Raw genomic sequence first — 17661 nt, 5'->3', positions numbered from 1 at the left:
AGCTACCCTCAGAGAACAAGCACACCAATGGTGAGAGGAGGATGCCAATGTTCTGTGATCAGAGGACAGTCTCTAATTTGCAGAAAGTCTTACTGCCCTTGTGGCAGACATTGTATCACCCTGGCATAGAATATAGGCTCTTTCGATAGCAAAGGAGTAGCTGTTGCATCATTGCTGGAGCCTTTCATAGCTTTACTGCTCTGCTCCCTGTTGATAATTTTTACACAGTCCCTATTAGGTATAAACCAGGAAGTCAGGCTTTCTTTCTTCACTTGTGTAACTTGGTAGTAAATGCAAGCTGAGGAGGGCTGTTTATGCTCAGTTGAACTGAATGTTGCAGTCGAGTCGACCTGTTGTTAGTCTGTAAGTATTTTTATTTTATTCAATAACAAATATGGTCATCAAACTAGAGTATTGTTTTCATTCACTCATTTTGTAATTCATTTTGCACAAATTGAATTGGTAGAAATGTTACCAGGTGCCAATGGGGCTAGAGCAACTACAGTACACCAACTACCAAGTCTGTTTTTGCCTTGCAGGCTACATCTTTTGAAGGAAGAGAGGAAACAATTACCAGAAAGTGATCAGATATGCACTGAAAATCACTCTGCATTTATTTTCCAAACCATCACAGAAACGTAGGAAGAATGGGGGGTTGTGGCAGCGGCAAACTAATACTTAAAAGTTGTTATAGAGTTTTAAATAGTACTTGGCTGCTGTTGAGGCCAAGTTATGGTCTGCGCAAGTTCACCCACAATGCTTCACTCTGAGGAAGGATCCCATTTTGTTGGCAGTGGGTGGGCGAGGCAAGGGCTGAGATAGTGGATGGGAAGGGGAGAGGGGGAAAGGGGATGGAGGAGGAGGAGGTTGTATCAAAATATGTGAAACTAATTCAGAGGTAGGACAGCAGTCAGGGAGAGAAACAGGTTAAGAAGTGAATAACCCAGAAGTGAATCAGCACAAAAAGTATAGCGAGAGAGCAGGAGGGTCCGAGAGAGTTTGGAGTTGAAAGAAAACTTGTTTAAATAAAGTTATTTGTTTTCTGATACTCCTGCTTGACTCTTAGGGTGGAGAACAAGAGAGTCAGCGGCAACGACACTACCCACCCTCCTCAGCTGAGGTGTGCTTTGTGCCCAGCCGCGGCAGCTCCAACCCCCCCCCCCCCCAGGTCGAGTCTGTCCCAGGGGCAGAGAGAGGAGAGTGGGTGGTAACACTGCTGCCCACTCTTCTGGCTGTGGGGCTTGCGCCTGGCCACAGCTCTGCTCCTGGGTCAAGTCTGACCCAGGGGCAGAGAGCAGGAGGAGGGCAGCCTCTGCATCCTGCCCCCTTCAGGTGGTGTAGGCATATGCTGTGCCACTGGTGCAAAGCGCATGGCAAGCCAAATCATTTTCAAAGCCTGTGCAGGAGGGTGAAGAAACCTCTGAGACAGTGAAAGCAGTGCAGGAAGACAGTGATGAGTCTCAATGCTGTCAGGATATCCTAAGATTGACTTTGGGATAACCATATCAGGATGTTAAAAAGTGGGAAATACTGGGGGAGGGGACTAATACCTACCATACTACACACTTTGCTTATATGCTGTTGAACAAAAAAATGGTTTGCTCTCTGCTGGATTGTGAAGCAAGCTGCAATGCGCTGCCAGTGACAATGGTTAATGAAAAGGCAGACATTGAACCATGTCACCAGAGTATCCTGAAATCTGTGGGCAAGTGCAGAATTAAGATTTGCAACCCAAAGCACAATAAGCTTAATTGCTTGCAATTTGTTATTGTGAATGGAGAGGACCACAGACCATCGATGGGGACCAAAGCAGTGCAAGCCATGCAACTGATTCAGGTACAACATCAGAATAGAGTATATGTGCTATGGACCAGTGAAGAGAGCCAATCAACTGCCTGGACAATGGTGAATATATAGTAGTAGTAGTAGTAGTAGTAGTAGTAGTAGAAGAAGAAGAAGAAGAAGAGTTTGGATTTGATATCCCGCTTTATCACTACCCGAAGGAGTCTCAAAGCGGCTAACATTCTCCTTTCCCTTCCTCCCCCACAACAAACACCCTGTGAGGTGAGTGAGGCTGAGAGACTTCAGAGAAGTGTGACTAGCCCAAGGTCACCCAGCAGCTGCATGTGGAGGAGCGGGAACGTGAACCCAGTTCCCCAGATTACGAGTCTACCGCTCTTAACCACTACACCACACTGGATGTTTGGTGGTGTTTTTCAGGGAGCAGGACATCTAGCAAGGAAGTTGAATGCAGAGCCATTGAGGATTCCCCAAAGAAGGTGCCAAAAGCACTGGCAGAACTGCTGAAGCCGGAACTGGCCAGCCCACAAGCTAAAGGCATAGTTGCTGCAGTAAATAATAGTACAGCATGGATCAGCAGTCTGATTATTTTATGCAAACCCTCAGGAAGGCTGCACATTTGTATTGATCCTAAACCTTTGAACACAGCACTAAAATGCAGCCATTACCCACTAACATCCATTGATGGTGTAGGAAGTGACCTATCCTGAGCCAAGGTTTCCTAAGTGTTTGAAGTAAAAAAAAAAAAAAAAAGGATTCTGGCATACAGAACTCAGCTCAGGGTCAAGCTGTCTTGCCACTTTTGCAACTCCTTTTGGCAGGTATCTTTGGTTGTGGGTGCTGTGGGCCCTGCCTCTGAAGTATTTCAGCATCAATCGAATCAAAAAGTAGAGAATGTTCCGGGCCTCAAAATCATTGCTTATGACATACTAATTGTGGGAGAAGAGGATACTGGAAAGCGTGTCAAGAGTATCAAGCGGCAAGAGATCGTGACAAAAAATGTTTTTGGAGAGGCGCAGAGAAAGAAATATAAAACCCAAATAAAGTCAGGTTACCACTAAAGGAAGTGTCATACATTGGCCACTTGTTGACAGCAGAGGGTCTGAAAGTGGACCCAGCAAAAGTAAAAGCAATCCAGGTGTTACCAAGACCTAAGGATGCAAAGATTTTTGGGAATGGCAAACTACTTGGCTAGCAGATTAGTGTCAGCCACTCCGACAGCTGACACACAAAGAGGTAGAATGGGAATGTCCAGAAAGTCATTTGAGAAGATAAAGGACACCATAGCCAGGAGTCCTGTATGAAGGTATTACAATCCAGGGGAGCAGTTAGTGTTACACAATGTGATGCATCTGAGACGGGGCCAAGAGCTGTGCTGCTACAGAAACAGCAGCCAGTTGCATTTGCCAGTAGAGCACTATCAGAAACTGAAAGAGGATATGTACAGATTGGAAAAAAAAGAACTGTTGGCTGTAGTGTTTGGCATTAAATGCTTCCATCAATTTACATTTGGCCAGAGAGTGCATGCCCAATTGGACCAGAAGCCACTGGAAACCATCATGCAGGGGCCATCATGGAGTGCCCCAAACAGGCTTCAGCACATGTTGTGAACCACCCTGAGATCTATGGATGAAGGGTGGAATAGAAAGATTATCTCATCATGGTAAACTACTACTACAACTTTGGGGGAAAGAGATCCACTGCCAGATATTATGTCTGAGACAATTATAAAGAAACTAAAGTGCCATTTTCCCACTATGGATAACAGACCACAGTTTCACAACATTCCAAAAGCAGTGGGAATTTGATCATCAGACATCCTCAGAGCAATAGAACAGCTGAATCAGCTGTCAAAATGGCTCAGATAATTTTGATCAAATCCAGAAAAGCAAGGACTGGTGCATATCTAGATATCCTGGACCACCAGAACACACCTTCATAAGGTTTGGATGGGAGTCCAGCACAGGGAATGATGGGTTGAAGGACAAATGCCTTGTTACCAATAGGTGAGGCTTACTACAGCCAGAGAGCTCCAACAGATGGGCTGATTGCAGAATAGAAATTAAGACAAGCATACTACTGTGACAAGTCAACTACTCAAACTACATGTGAGCGAACAAATTTGGATGCAGCCAGTGGAGTGACACAATAAGGAGTGGAAGAAAACTGAGGTCCAAAGTCAACTGGACGCACACTTGTTTGAGATGGTAACTCAAGAGGACCAAGTTTTGAGAAGGAATCAAAGGCAATTGTGGCGCAGCAACCAACCTGTATACTCAGACTAGCAGGACAGACGGAAGAGAGGCGACTTCAGGAGGCGAAAGATGCCGGTACAGTTGTTGACCCACTGCCTGTAGAGAATACCCACCTCCTCTTGCACAAGTAAATGAGAGACAACCCAGCTCACACTCATCTCAATCCTGCTTGGACACCACAGAGGGAAGGTGCAGGTAAAAGGAACAGCTGCCCAGAAGTGACTCAGCAGAAAAAGGACAGAGAGAAATCAGGAGGGTCAGAGAGAGTTAGGCTTTATCCACAACTACGTTTGGCCCTGCTCTTTCCAGGCACAGGTCCATGCTTTAAATCTCCATGTCCAAGCGTTGTCGTTGTTTTCTGGCCCAGAACTTTCCCCACAGAAACCTTTTTAAAATGTACATTATTATTATTATGGGCAGAACAACTAATGAAGCAACTTGAATAGGAATGAAGTCAGGCCCTTTGACCAACACATACACTCCATCTCTGTACTAAAATACCTCCCAGCCAATTGACTTTGAAGCTTCCTAAGCCATTTTAAGTTTCTTATTCATTCTGAGCTGCAAAGCGTTTTAGCGTCAAGTCCAGAGCTAACAATCCAGTGCAGTGGGTAGGCAGGTCCAAGCATCCTTTGTCTCCAGCAGAGCCACAACAGCAGCAGATAGAAAGGAGGAAACAAAGAGGGGGGTGGGGAAGGAAAACAAAACAACAGAAAATAAAAGATAAATAGAGGGGTGCCTAGCAGGTCTCTCTTCTGGACATCACTTTTTATCTCCACACCATGGATGTTCCTCCGCCTCTTAGCAAAGCAGTCTGCTTATCAACGGGTACCAAGGTCACTCACTTCAGCAGAAAGTCAATTTGACCCAAAAGCAGGATTTTGTTTTGTTTTTTGTGTTTCTCAGAGCTTGCTCAGAGCCTGAACTTTACACTGCTGCCATCTGTTTTAGTCCACCATGGTTGCTCTGGGACTTGCAGAACCCAGTGATTCCTTGGGCTTGGCAGAGCCAGATTAACAGACCCCACAGAATGCATAGGGACTTACTTCCCTGCACAGAATTACACTGTCATTTCAATTATAGTTCTTCTTCTTCTTCTTCTCCTTCTTCTTCTCTAAAGCAGACCCTGTCAAATAGGCCAGCTTGACAGTTACCTACCCTGTGAAAGAAGTTGTTACCCCACACTTCCTAGTGCAATTGTCCCATCACTTTCCTAACTACAAAAAGTCTAATAAGTGTCAGAAAATTGCACTGGAAAGTGCTAGATCACAGCCACTAGCTGGCAATGTTGCATCACCTCTTGTGCTGCAAACCTATCAGCAGGAATGCTCCCCTACTTGACTGTCACCCTCCACCTCCACTGAAAACCATGACCTTTGTTCCTTCTCTGTTAACGAGCTTGTGTTCCTTCCCAGCTGAAAGGTCATTCTCTTTTGTATTTCTCCAGAGCAAGGTGTGTGCCTGACGGTTTACCCAGTGCAGCATGAACCTAGGAATCCCTTCAGAGAGAGAGCAACAACAGAGATGGAAATTGAGAGATGAGCCCTTGGAGAATGATGATAACAGCAGAATAAATATGACCTCAAAGCAAAGGCTGATCCAAGTCACTTATCTGATTACAGCTGTGGACCTGGCCTGCATGTTCATGCAGATTGGGATTGTTCCAGTGAGTATATGGAGTATAGATTTTTACTAGCTCCACCCATTACTTTTTTTTCCACAGGAAAAAAGCTTTAGCAACTTCCTGATCTAACTCCAGCTCCCTGATTCAGTATAAGCAAGTGTAAGTGAACCTGATTAAAATCCCCACATGGACACGAACCTCTGTGTGTGTCCTTGTCTCTCAGACTAGCCTGCCTCACAAGGTTGTTGTGAGGGTAAAAGGGATTGGGGAGAAAACCATGTGCATCACCTTAAGCACATTGGAGAAAAGGCAGGGCATACATATATCAGTGGACAGTGTTCTCGAAGCTACTAACATGAGTTTGGCCAAACTACGAGAGGCAGTGAAAGATAGGTGTGCCTGGCGTGCTCTGGTCCATGGGGTCACGAAGAGTCAGACACGACTGAATGACTGAACACACACAAATATATCAAACTAGTGGTTTAAACCCATTAAAATAACGGGCGCTAGAATATATGTGGTCGAAAAAGTGTACAACCATGCAGTCGGGCTTATCGCGTTTTTGTATTGGGGGGCCCTCCCCCCCAATACATCCCGCAGAATCCTCAGCTCTCAACATGTATGCCTTCCATGGTCCTCCCGATAACCTAAACCCAGCGGGTTCCATATACACCACAGCCTCCGCTCTCCCTTTCGCCATAGAGCTTCCCTTTCCGATTATTTATGCCCCCCGCCCGCCCGCCATCCCCCTCCTCTTCCTACCACAGCAAGCAGCAACAGTCATCGCCAACTCCCCCCCCCCAACCGCATCCCCCCACCGCCATCCTCTCCCAGTTCTTTCCCTCCTCACCATGAACTTGAGGGCCTTCTCCTGCACCACCGCCTCGGCGGGGTCCATAGCCCCCCCCGATCCGCCTCTGCTGTGGCTGCTGCTCCCCCGCCAGCTCCGGGCCTCAGCTGGGGCCTGGCCGCCCCCACCCCCACCCCTTCCCTCCTCCCTCCCTCAACGCAAGGCTGCAGCCACCGCAGAGTCAGGCGAGGAACCTCCGTTTTCCTCCACCTCAGGTAAGTGGGAAATGTAGTCCTCGGACCGTCTTTTTGCTACCCCCTCCCTTGTCTTCAGCCCCCCCTTCCCACCCCCTCCCCCGTTTCCAATATACGGATCCCCGTTTCGTTTTGCTGCCTCAGACGGCGGCTGCAGCTGCTGCGGGAGTGCGGCGTTCCTCCTCATCCTCCAGAGCGTCGGCGCTCTGCGGGGCGGGCTGCTCCCGGGCCGCTAGGCCTCGGGGCTCTGGTTTCAGCAATGAGAGTGGCAGCGTGGCTTCCCTTCTCGGCCTCCCCTTGTCCTCTGGAGCGCTGACGTTCTGCTTCAACCGCCGCTTCAACTGCTCCCGGCCCGATGTCTCTCCGATCCAATCCCTGTGTCCGTGGGGCACATGCGCAGTAGCGCAAACCCAGGGACACACGGAATGGACACAGAGACACTTGGGTTTTATATATATAGATGCTTAGCTTCAGAATCTACCATAGAAGAGGATTTGTGCAGGAAGAATGTCTAGTTTGAGGATGGCTCCTTGATCTAATTCAGTTGATCTACTGACATAAACTTTGCATTCCAAGGCGTGAGAGGATATTCTAAAAGACATTAGTGTAGACCTGTCAAAATCAATGTACTTAATTCATTTCAGCGGATTTATTCTTTAGTGTAGCTTAATTGGATAGCACTCATTCATTTATTTTTAATGTTGCCTGAGTGGTGCAACTTCCACACTGTGTTATATAACCAGCAGTACCCTCAAAATGTGTGCGAGAATGCCAAGTAGCTAATGGGAACTGGTGATCAAGGAAAGCACTGATGCTTTTCACTAATTACTTGTAATGAGCACCTAAGCTGAGCCCTTAACAGATTCTGTTTGTGGTATCTGCATATCATACAACCTCGGTCTTCAACTGGATCAGGAGCCAATCTAAATAAAGTTGCACCAGAAGTACCACCAGAGAAGAGAAAGGAGGCCATCTATAGTATGGGCATATATTCATTGTGGGTCATGTATTGCTGCAGGCAGGTTGTGATTAAAATTGCCCCCCCCCCAAAAAAAGAGTCTCACAAATACTGCTCCCAGGTGTCCTGTACTGTTTTAGTGCTCTTTGGAGGACAAACTCGTAAGACAACAGAATTGCTTGACTCAACAAAGCTGATGGCTGGAACAGCAGCTTGTGAGATTGAAGACGTGATGTGGTTCTGTGCCACAGAGGGCAATTCTGTTAGGTGCCAGCATGTTTTGAGCCAGTGAAGGATGCCAAAGGAGGTCCTCTGCTTTGGGGCTTAAGGGAACATTATTTTGGCTTGAAGGGTGACCTTACAAGTCCTGCTCATACAAATTTAAGAGATTGCACCATGGCCTCACCAACATTTTAGGATTTAGTATCAGCTTGCATGTCATTCAGAAATACAGTATAACATACACATTTCTCTTTTATTTCACCCCCTTTCAGTATCTGGCAACCAGCCTGGGTATGGATGCTGTTGAATTTGGCTACTTGCAAACAGTCTTTGGTGTTCTTCAGCTTCTGGGAGGTCCCATTTTTGGGAGGTAAATATAACAACCATTCTTGGGAACCCCGTGGAATGTCAGAATTATTTGGAGTTAATAACACCATTTTATTTTTAGCTCAGGGAAATAATTTAAATAGCCATCTGGATTTCCCATACTGGCGGCAGGGGAATGAAAGGCTCTTTTACTACTGTATTGTATACTAACCAACTCTATATTCCCCTATTTTTTTAATGTTCTGATTGCCACTGGATATTAGCCAATGCAGGAACTGTTAATAAGGCTGTATACACACAAGTAGCTGTTAATGATAGAAAAGGGAGGGAGGAAGCTGCATAGCAAGGCCAGCATTCATTTCCATTTCTTTTGCATTTTTAATTGGATGTTGAATGTGGTTAAAAAGTCATAGATTTGAATGCTGACAAGATGATTGCAAACCTTGTCTTCCAAAATACATCAATCCATGGACAAGGATGGTATCTGTGATGTCGGATTGGCAGGATTATCATTTGGAGGCTGGATAGCTCAGTTGGTTAGAGTGTGGTGCTGATAACACCAAGGTTGCAGGTTCGATCTCCGTATGGGACAGCTGCATATTCCTGTATTGCAGGGGGGAGCTGGATGCCTATGGAACTGATAGTCTACCTTGAGTGGATGCTAACTGGCAGAGCTTTTCCTGGGAAGTGAGCGAATAGGGGTGACCTCCCCAGTGCTTTGGGGTTCCTTGAGCCTGGCACCAGTGGCCACAGCCACTTCCTGGCTGGAGCTGCTGACTTTTGCCACCCAGCCCCACCCAGGCACTCCTCATCAGCCCTATTGAACAGCCAACCTTCTCTAGGATCTGTGTTTATCTTGAAAGGCTGGAAGAACTAATACAGTTTGGTGGAGTTCTGCTTTGATTGCTGCACACCCTGTTCTGTTTCTGAAGATGCTGCATCTCTTTCTGTGCCAGGTTTGCTGACCAGTTTGGAGCCAAGACTGCCTTGGCCATCTCATACATGGCTGGATCTCTGTTCTTCTTGCTCCTGTCTGTGTCCACCAGTGTCCCTCTGCTCTTTTTGTCCAGGGTCCCCTCCATCTTCATGCATGGACTACCAGGTGATGTTATTAGATGATGCAAATGTTAGCATGGGTCGACTCCAGGGCTTTGGCTCCCAGAGTCAAACTAAGAAACTGCTGCTCATGCACATGTAGATGATGTGAATTAAGGTCCGGTTGATACTGGGAGCAATCTGGAGTTGATCTCCCAAGGCAGGGGATGAGAGGAAGTTTTTCGCTTCTTGGGCAGGTTGGCATACGCCTGCGGTAAGAATGCGTTTTACGAAATGGTCATGGACCAATCTTCTTGCAGCACCTACCTCATGAACTAAAGCACCCACATTCATAAAACTTGTCAAACTACAGTGGTACCTTGGTTTACAAACTTAATCCATTCCAGAATTCCGTTCTTAAACCAAGGTGTGCTTTCCCATAGCAACAGGGGACTCAATTTACAAACGGAACACACACGACAGGAAGCGGAACATGTTCTGCTTCCAAGGCAAAGTTCACAAACCAAAACACCTGCTACCGGGTTTGCAGCGTTCTTAATCCAAGTTGTTCATAAACTAACTGTACTTAAACAAAGGCACCACTGTACAGATTTGGGGGTGTAACGAATCCATGGTTCATCATGATATTCACCCAACAACTCTGCCCCAACCCCTGAACTGCTCATTATCATACTTGTAAAAGGAAGAGCAAAGACTTTGGATGGTACACGATTAACCTGGGTTTCCCCTCCATTTTTTAAATAGGTGCTCAAATGGTGATAACAGATTTGACCACTGCTGACGAACGTGTTGATGCTTTAGGAAAGCTTGGACTTTGTTTTGGGGTAGGAATGATCGTTGGAGCTTCCCTGGGTGGCACCTTAACCTCAAAATTTGGGTGAGTGGTCATGTCTTGTTTCAGTTGACCGTAATGTCCTACTTTTAAAGGAATGTATTGTTCTCCTTTGCTGCAGGTAAATAACTGACAACTAAAACTTAATGGCCAAAAATTGAGGTTGTGGGGTAATCTGAAGTAGCTGTATGCACAAAGCTGAGAAGGGTCGAAGTCTACAATACAGTTGTGTTGCTGTTAACCCATTCCTCCCTATGCTCATTAATTGGGAATGAAGCCCACTGAAGCCAGTGGAACTTACTTCTGAGTAAGCGTGCAATGGCAGGGCTATTATTATCATAGATTTCTGTATATTTCAGGACTGTTTTCTACACTACAGATTTAAGGTGTATGTGGTTGGTGCCCATTATAATCCAATAGTGTGTAAGGCAGCTGAGCAAATTTATTTCACCCCAGCACACGTTACAACTATGCGCTCTCATTGTAAAGATTAATTGAAAAGCAAAATTGAAGGTATAATTTTATATTGTTGGACTATGTCTATAATTTATGGGGGGGAATCTTGGTTTGAAATAAGTGTAGACAAAGAGATATTGCTGTATATGGAGAGTCTGGGAATAGAAATCTTGGAAAAACTTAAACCAAAGTCCAGAGCAGGCAAAATGGGGGTCATCTGGCTTTAAAACTGTGGTGGTAAAGTATTTGTCCATTAGATGGCACTGTTTTATAGCCAACACTTGTGTCCATAATTTCCCCCCTTGTTGGTTCTGTGTTCTTTGGCTGTGCATCAATGATGCTTCAGCCATCGTCCATCTTATATTATTAAGGGGGCTGGAAATGGAAAATACCCCACTGTCCTGTTTCTTGAGCATTTAGGTTTGTTTGTGCCTTAAAAAAAAAAGATGTGTGAAGACTGTGTGTTCCTTCTTCCCTGTGACAGGATGTGCACCTTTCCTTTTAAAAAGGAGGAGAGGTTCAAACTGCTACCTTTCCATGTATACAGCAAGTTACATGGTAGTGGGAAAGAAATAGAGCCCTTTTATAATTATTGGGTTTTCCTCGGTCTTGCTTTTATTATGTATTTTCTTTTTTTATATATTGTGATTTTATATTGTGAACCGCCCTGAGACATACGGGGCTTAGGGCAGTATAACAATTTAATAAATAATAATGATTAATAATAATAAACAGCACACAGGTTTTCAGTCATTCTGCTTCAAAACAGATCATCCTCCACTACCCTTTTTGCAGCTGCAATTCCCTCCGTGGGGCTTTAGACAGGAACATGGGAAGCTGCCTCTTTGTGAGTCAGGCTGCTGCTTCATCTAGCTCAGCACTGTCTACTCTAAACTGACACTGGCAGCAGCTCCCCAGGGTGTCAGGCAGGAACTTCTTCCAGCCTTACCTGGAGACATTAGGGATTGAGCCTGGGACTTCGTGCATACAAAGCAGGTGTTCTGCCCACTGAGCTGCAACTCTTCTCCCAACCAAATCTGCTAAAATCCCCTCTTTCACACAACTTTTAAAGGAGCAAGAAAGAGCCCCATCTCCCTTGTCATCTGGCCACCCCAAAGAGAGTACCGTTACCACTCTCACTGTCAAGAAACAGCCACAGCTGAGGACCAAGCAAAATGCCATTTAGGATGCTTTGCTTTCAAGTCCACTAGATGGTGCAAATGTGTCGGGAAGAAGGAGAGGAAATCATACTTTCTCTTGCCATCAAGGCTTGTTGTGGGGCTTTGTCCGTGGTGGTGGGGAGGAACCCAAAAAGTTCTGGAAGTTTGTGGCACACGCACACAAAACCAGTGATATTGTACACAGTAATGAGAACAAAAAGGACACTTGTGCAAATGCTGTTACTTTGGCTGTGTTTCATGGAAGAACCATGGTTTTATGCAGTACTTTTTTCTTTGGGGGGGGGTTACGCATACCCCTAAACATTTTGTGAATCTTTGTACTTTTGTCCATTTACTGTATTTATTTCCCCTGATTTGAACTTTAAAATGGTGGTTTTCTTGAGTCAAAAGCAAACTGCAGTTCCCAGGATTCTTTGGGGCAAGTTAAAGTGGGGGTAAGTTAAAGTGGGAAAGATGGAGGGCACAAGGAGATGGGGATGACAGGGGATGAGATGGTTGGACAGTGTTCTCGAAGCGACAACAATGACAAAGTGGGATTGTTGCATTGGGCGAAATGCCCTAATGGCCCCAGGATCACAGTGCTTTCGATATATGGTGTGAATGTGGCATTAGCCACTTACTGCAGAAAAGCAAATTGCCTTGAGAAGGACTTTATGAATGGCATTTGCTGCCTTTAAAAAATGGGAGCTTGCAAATAAATGTTCTTCCTGGACTACCCGCTGCTGTGAGAGCGTTGTTACACTGCAGTCCTCTACATGCTCAGCCAGATATAAATCTCATTGTATTGAATGGGGCTTCCTCCCAGGAAGAACGCATAGGATTGCAGCCTTGCTTCGCCAAAGGTTGAAGTCTCCTGCATTTCTTATCTTAAAAGGGCAGATCTGCAGTGTCTTCTGAACAAACTCTCTGAGTGCTCCAAAATGCATGCAGAGTTATTTAATGTGCAGACTGTCCCATTTTGGTGGTGGCGGTGGGGGGAGCAGATCCATCCACACACGCAAATGGGGATGGCCTCGCTGTTGGCAAGGCTCTAGCGGAGGAGACTGGAGTTCCTGTGAACGAAACCACGGGATTGGCCAAACTTCATGCCCTCCTCTTAACACATTCCAAAGTTTTGTTTTAAAAAGGGCCCATTTGTGTTAATTGTTGCACAATTTTCTATAAAGTCCCACCAGCTTTCTGTTATGCGTTCATGCTTTACTGTCCTGGAATGGTTTTTCTGTTTGTTTGCTGTGATGCCATAGGAAAAGAATGTCCCTCGGGTTTTCTGCCCACTTTGCGTTTTCTTCTCCAAGGGCCATCAGCTTTCACTATTATTCAAGTGTGTGTGGCATTGACATACTTGTGCTTTAAATGCAGAAGAGGATAAATTTTTTGTTTGGCTCTTGGACCTATGTCCTTGGTCCTTTAGTGGTATTGAATCTTAGGATAGTCTGCACTGGCAAAACCTGTCCCCTAATTTCTTGAAGCATATTTCCGCCTGCGAAATAAGGTTCCATTTCTCTGCCTCTTTCTGAGGACTCTCTTGAATCCCTTTAGAATATTGGTGAGTGGAGAGTTGAGCTCACTTCGTTGTTGCAAGGTGCCTGTGGGTGGCGTGTGGGTGTTTCTCTCCCCGTTTAATGTTTCTCGTGCCACTTCACCCACCAGTACTATGGCACCTGCAAAACATCTCAGTAACTACCCCCTCAGAAATCCACGCTGCACCCCAGGGTGGGTAGCATGCACACACCATTTTGTATTCCTGTTGCTTTTTCTGCTCTCTGAGATGTGGCAGCCATTTTGTGTTGCACCACTCCCGTATTCATTTTACATCCTGCCACTCACCCCATGGCAGCCATTTTGTGGCTGACATTCATGGCACTTGCATTAAATTCTAAATGCTATGAAGCGGGCTAGCAAGGGAGGTTGGCTGCCGAGCACCTGAGATTGGTGCACTCACTTTTGTCTTAAGAGAAGTCCTTGTTGCTTCCCCCAACCCACACACAGTGCCCAAACTTAGATCAGGTTACATGGTTCAGAAATGACAGCAGAGGTCTAAGATGCATAGCTTGTTGTTGTTGTTGTTGTTGTTGTTGTTGTTTAGTCGTGTCCGACTCTTCGTGACCCCATGGACCAGAGCACACCAGGCACTCCTGTCTTTCCACTGCCTCCCGCAGTCTAGTCAGACTCAGGTTGGTAGCTTCGAGAACACTGTCCAACCATCTTGTCCTCTGTCGTCCCCTTCTCCTTGTGCCCTCCATCTTTCCCAACATCAGGGTCTTTTCCAGGGAGTCTTCTCTTCTCATGAGGTGGCCAAAGTACTGGAGCCTCAGCTTCAGGATCTGTCCTTCCAGTGAGCACTCAGGCCTGATTTCCTTAAGAATGGATAGGTTTGATCTTCTTGCACTCCATGGGATCTTCTTGCAGTCCAGCACCATAATTCAAGATGCATAGCTAGGCAGAAGCTAAGTCATTGTCCCAACACTTGATGCGCCCCTTAGGCCCCCTTTTTGAAGGATGGGGCAGGCACAGTAATTTTTGTGGTTGTTTCCCCAAGTCACAGGACTGGGCAACCAAGCAGGCAGTCCTACAAGTAGACTGGGTCTGCAAGGTCTGCTGATGCCAGCACAGCATCCTTGGCAATGGAGGCGGAGTTGACACAGCCAGCTCACTTTTCATTTTAGCCTCAGGTGCCTCTCCTGAGGCGGTGGAGGCAAGTCAGGCAGCTTTCCCATGGCAGTCAGGGTATCCAATATTACTAAGGCAGACCTCTCCTCTGATAACCCATTCAACCCCTCCCTAACATCTAGATCATCACCTCCCAAACCTCTGGGCACATCCTCAGCACCCACTTCTGCACTCTCGTTCATTCCTCCTCTGCCTCACCCATGTAACATCAAGCATGTATTTATGGGAGATGTGTGAAGATTAATAGGTGGGCAACAAATGACAAAGTAAAGTGTCCTTAGCCTGCCCCACACAGGTGCTTCTTCCATGGTACCCATAAGAGGTTTGAATCCCAGCGAAACTGACAACTATCTAGGTACGCATGGGTGCTAAACTTGTAGGTTTCTACTGCTGGCAGCTTTGATCCCTGAGCAGCTGGGATGCTCTACACCAGCATACTGGCTCGGCCAATAGGTTTGAGAGGTTTTCCACCCTACAAGTGCAGTGTAATACTGGTTATTAATTAGATGAAATGGGGTGCCATTCTTACTTGCTTACAAAAGGCCGTTCTTTCTCCATGTTTATTGCTTGTAACTTAGCAGTATTGGCTCTGGAGAATTATCACGAAATTCCTTCTTTCTCCATCACGTTGGTGGAATGGAAAATCTGTGGGTGTTTAAAGGGGTTAAGCTTGGACCACGGCTGGAACAGGGCAAAAGGCTAGAGCTCTCTGCTCTGCTTCTAGACAATTTACCCATTCTGGCTTGAGAAATCTCTCTTTCTCTGTGTTACTGTAGAAATGCTGGTATTTCTCAGCCTAGAATGGTTATGCTGATTAGCCAAGCAGTTTGCATGGGTGACCCAGGACACAAAAAAATCCTTTGTTCTTGATGACAAGGCATTTTGGAAGCTCTGGTTCCCATGGGATGGGGCCAGACTGTTCTTAAACTGTAGTGCAATTTCAGTAGATGACTGTTGCCTGCTGAAGATTACACCCTTCTCCGGATCATTTATCCCAGAAGGCCTACCTGAACCCTGGTATCTCTCTCTCTCTCTCTCTCTCTCTCTCTCTCTCTCTCTCTCTCTCTTTCTCTCTCTCTCTGTGTGTGTATGTAGTTGTGTTCTACCCTCAATCTCTGCCGAGCTGTGGCAAGATTCCAGGGTTCCAAGTGCTTACCCAGGGTCTGTGTTCCTTTGGCGAATTGAAGACACGGCAGAGGCTGTCATAGCTTTAAGAAATATGATTTATTCACATATTTACATCTGAATTTAGATGGAGTGAGTCCAGATCTTACAGCATGGCCATCTCAAGAGTGGCTTGTTCACAGCAGCAATTCAGCACTGTACTCAAGGGCATCTTTCCCAGCTTCCCTTCATCCAGCCTGACCAAAGATGGACCTCTTGTCTTTTTTCCCCTCCCGTTTGTTCTCTGCACACCTTGCTAAAGACACTCTTTCCCTGTCACCTTTCTCACACACCCCGCCACCTTTGGGATCCCCGAGTCTTCCCAGGCCCAAGGATTCCTCTTAGATTGGCCATCAACCCCTTTTGTCATATTAACAGCTTGGCTTATCCCCAGCTAGCTATGTGAAGCTGCCTGGGCTTGAGATCCTAAGTGGAATGGAAGAGCCTTTGGCTTAGTTGTTAATTGACCAAACTTTGCTTGTTTCATGAATTTATCAGTGTGCTCAATTTTTAGCTCTTTAATGACTCCAGAGATTATCATGAGCACATCCCTCCCCAAACTCAACATCATAGAGACAGAGACAGAGAGTGCCTGCTGGATCGGGCCCATTTAATTCAGCACTCTGTTCTCACAGTGGCCAAGCAGATGCCTCTGGGTCTGGGTAGCCCACAAGCAGAACCTAGGTGCAACAGCACTTAAAACATTTCTAGCCTACTCTTCATTACTAAAGCAACCGCAGAGCAGGTTACAATCAAATCAAACCAAAATACTTAATACAACTATCTGATAAGAAAACCGTCAAATCATAAACCCCACCAATAACAACAGATAGAATAATTATAGAATCATAGAGTTGGAAGGGACCACGAGGGTCATCTAGTACAGCTCCTTGCAATGCAGAAATCTTTCGCCCAACCTGGGACTCAAACTCATGACCCTGAGATTGGCCAAATGAAGAAGAAAGAAACAGCCTTCATGTGAGGAGCCTTTTGTCCTCCAGATATTGTTGAACTACAACTCCCATCACCCCTGACCATTGGCTGCTCAGAGTGGCTGGGGCAACCCAGTTAGATGGGCGGGGTATAAGTAATAACTTATATTATTATTCTAAAGAGAACTGTAGCAACATCAGGAGGGTCAGAAGTTTCCATCACCTGCCCTAAGGGCTGCCTCAAACTGGATCTGTAAAAGGGATGGATTTGCATTTTTCTGTTTGACTTGCTCTCTGGGATTTAGTAGGGTCAGAGCACTTGAAACCACAGGTCCTGGATGCTTTTCTCAGTTTCAGCAAAACATTCCGTTCCCTGGTCCCACCTCTCATTGCAAGAGAGAGCTATTTGTTTAGGTTCTGACAGAGCACACATACCTCACCCGGCAATTTCCCTGGAGGAATGTGCTGTCGCACAAGGGCACACCGCTTTCTCCTTTTCCCAGGTAAGAACATCCTGAGGAGTAGCAGAGTGGGGGGGGGAGTAACAAAGGATCTGGTGGCCCCTGAAAGACTTAACAGATTAAAGTCCACTTCACCAGACGTATCTGACTTTAGTCCATAAAAGACCGTGCAACATAATCTGCTGGCACATCTTATTCTTCTTCCCCGAGTCCTGATCAGTGCTCAAGCTAAATATTTAGGTCTCTGTCTGCCATCCTCTGCATTAACCCTCTGAGCGAGGGGTGGGGAGCCTGTGGCCCTGCGGATGTGGTTGGACTCCAAATCCCATCATCCCTCACCACGGGCCGGGCTGATGGGAGTTGGAGTCCAAACGCGTCTGGAGGGTCGCAAGTTCTCCATTCCTGCTCTGAGCAATAACCTCCTGTGCAAAGCAGGAGGTTATAACATAATATTTCCGAATTTTAACTTTCCTTCAAAATATATTTTTCAGGTATACTGTTATTGTTATATTCATATATAAAACACTCAGGCTGCAGTCCTATCTATCCATATTTACCTGAGTGAGCCCATGTGGGCAACCCCTGCCTTAGATTCTCTGAAGGCTTTTGTTTCTCAGGGCATAGCAGGGTTTATAATAATTTCCTACTTCTTTTACTTCTTTAGGTAGAGAATGACATT

The 17661-nt window shown here is 46.0% G+C and overlaps 1 protein-coding gene across 1 annotated transcript in view; it reads left to right on the top strand.

Moving 5' to 3' along the window:
• The first annotated feature begins 226 nt into the window (after window positions 1-226).
• Window positions 227-17661, top strand: part of SLC22A18 (solute carrier family 22 member 18) — a 72844-nt gene continuing 55409 nt past the window's right edge. Inside the window, exons 1-5 of the mRNA XM_033154335.1 lie at window positions 227-363; window positions 5503-5721; window positions 8176-8273; window positions 9187-9332; window positions 10031-10163. Coding sequence (XP_033010226.1) covers window positions 5539-5721; window positions 8176-8273; window positions 9187-9332; window positions 10031-10163 — 560 coding nt within the window. The 5' untranslated portion in view covers window positions 227-363; window positions 5503-5538. The remainder of the gene's footprint in view (window positions 364-5502; window positions 5722-8175; window positions 8274-9186; window positions 9333-10030; window positions 10164-17661) is intronic.

The sequence above is a fragment of the Lacerta agilis genome, chromosome 1 (genome assembly GCF_009819535.1).
Source record: "Lacerta agilis isolate rLacAgi1 chromosome 1, rLacAgi1.pri, whole genome shotgun sequence".
Taxonomy (NCBI): domain Eukaryota; kingdom Metazoa; phylum Chordata; class Lepidosauria; order Squamata; family Lacertidae; genus Lacerta; species Lacerta agilis.
This window is presented reverse-complemented; position numbering and strand designations above follow the sequence as displayed.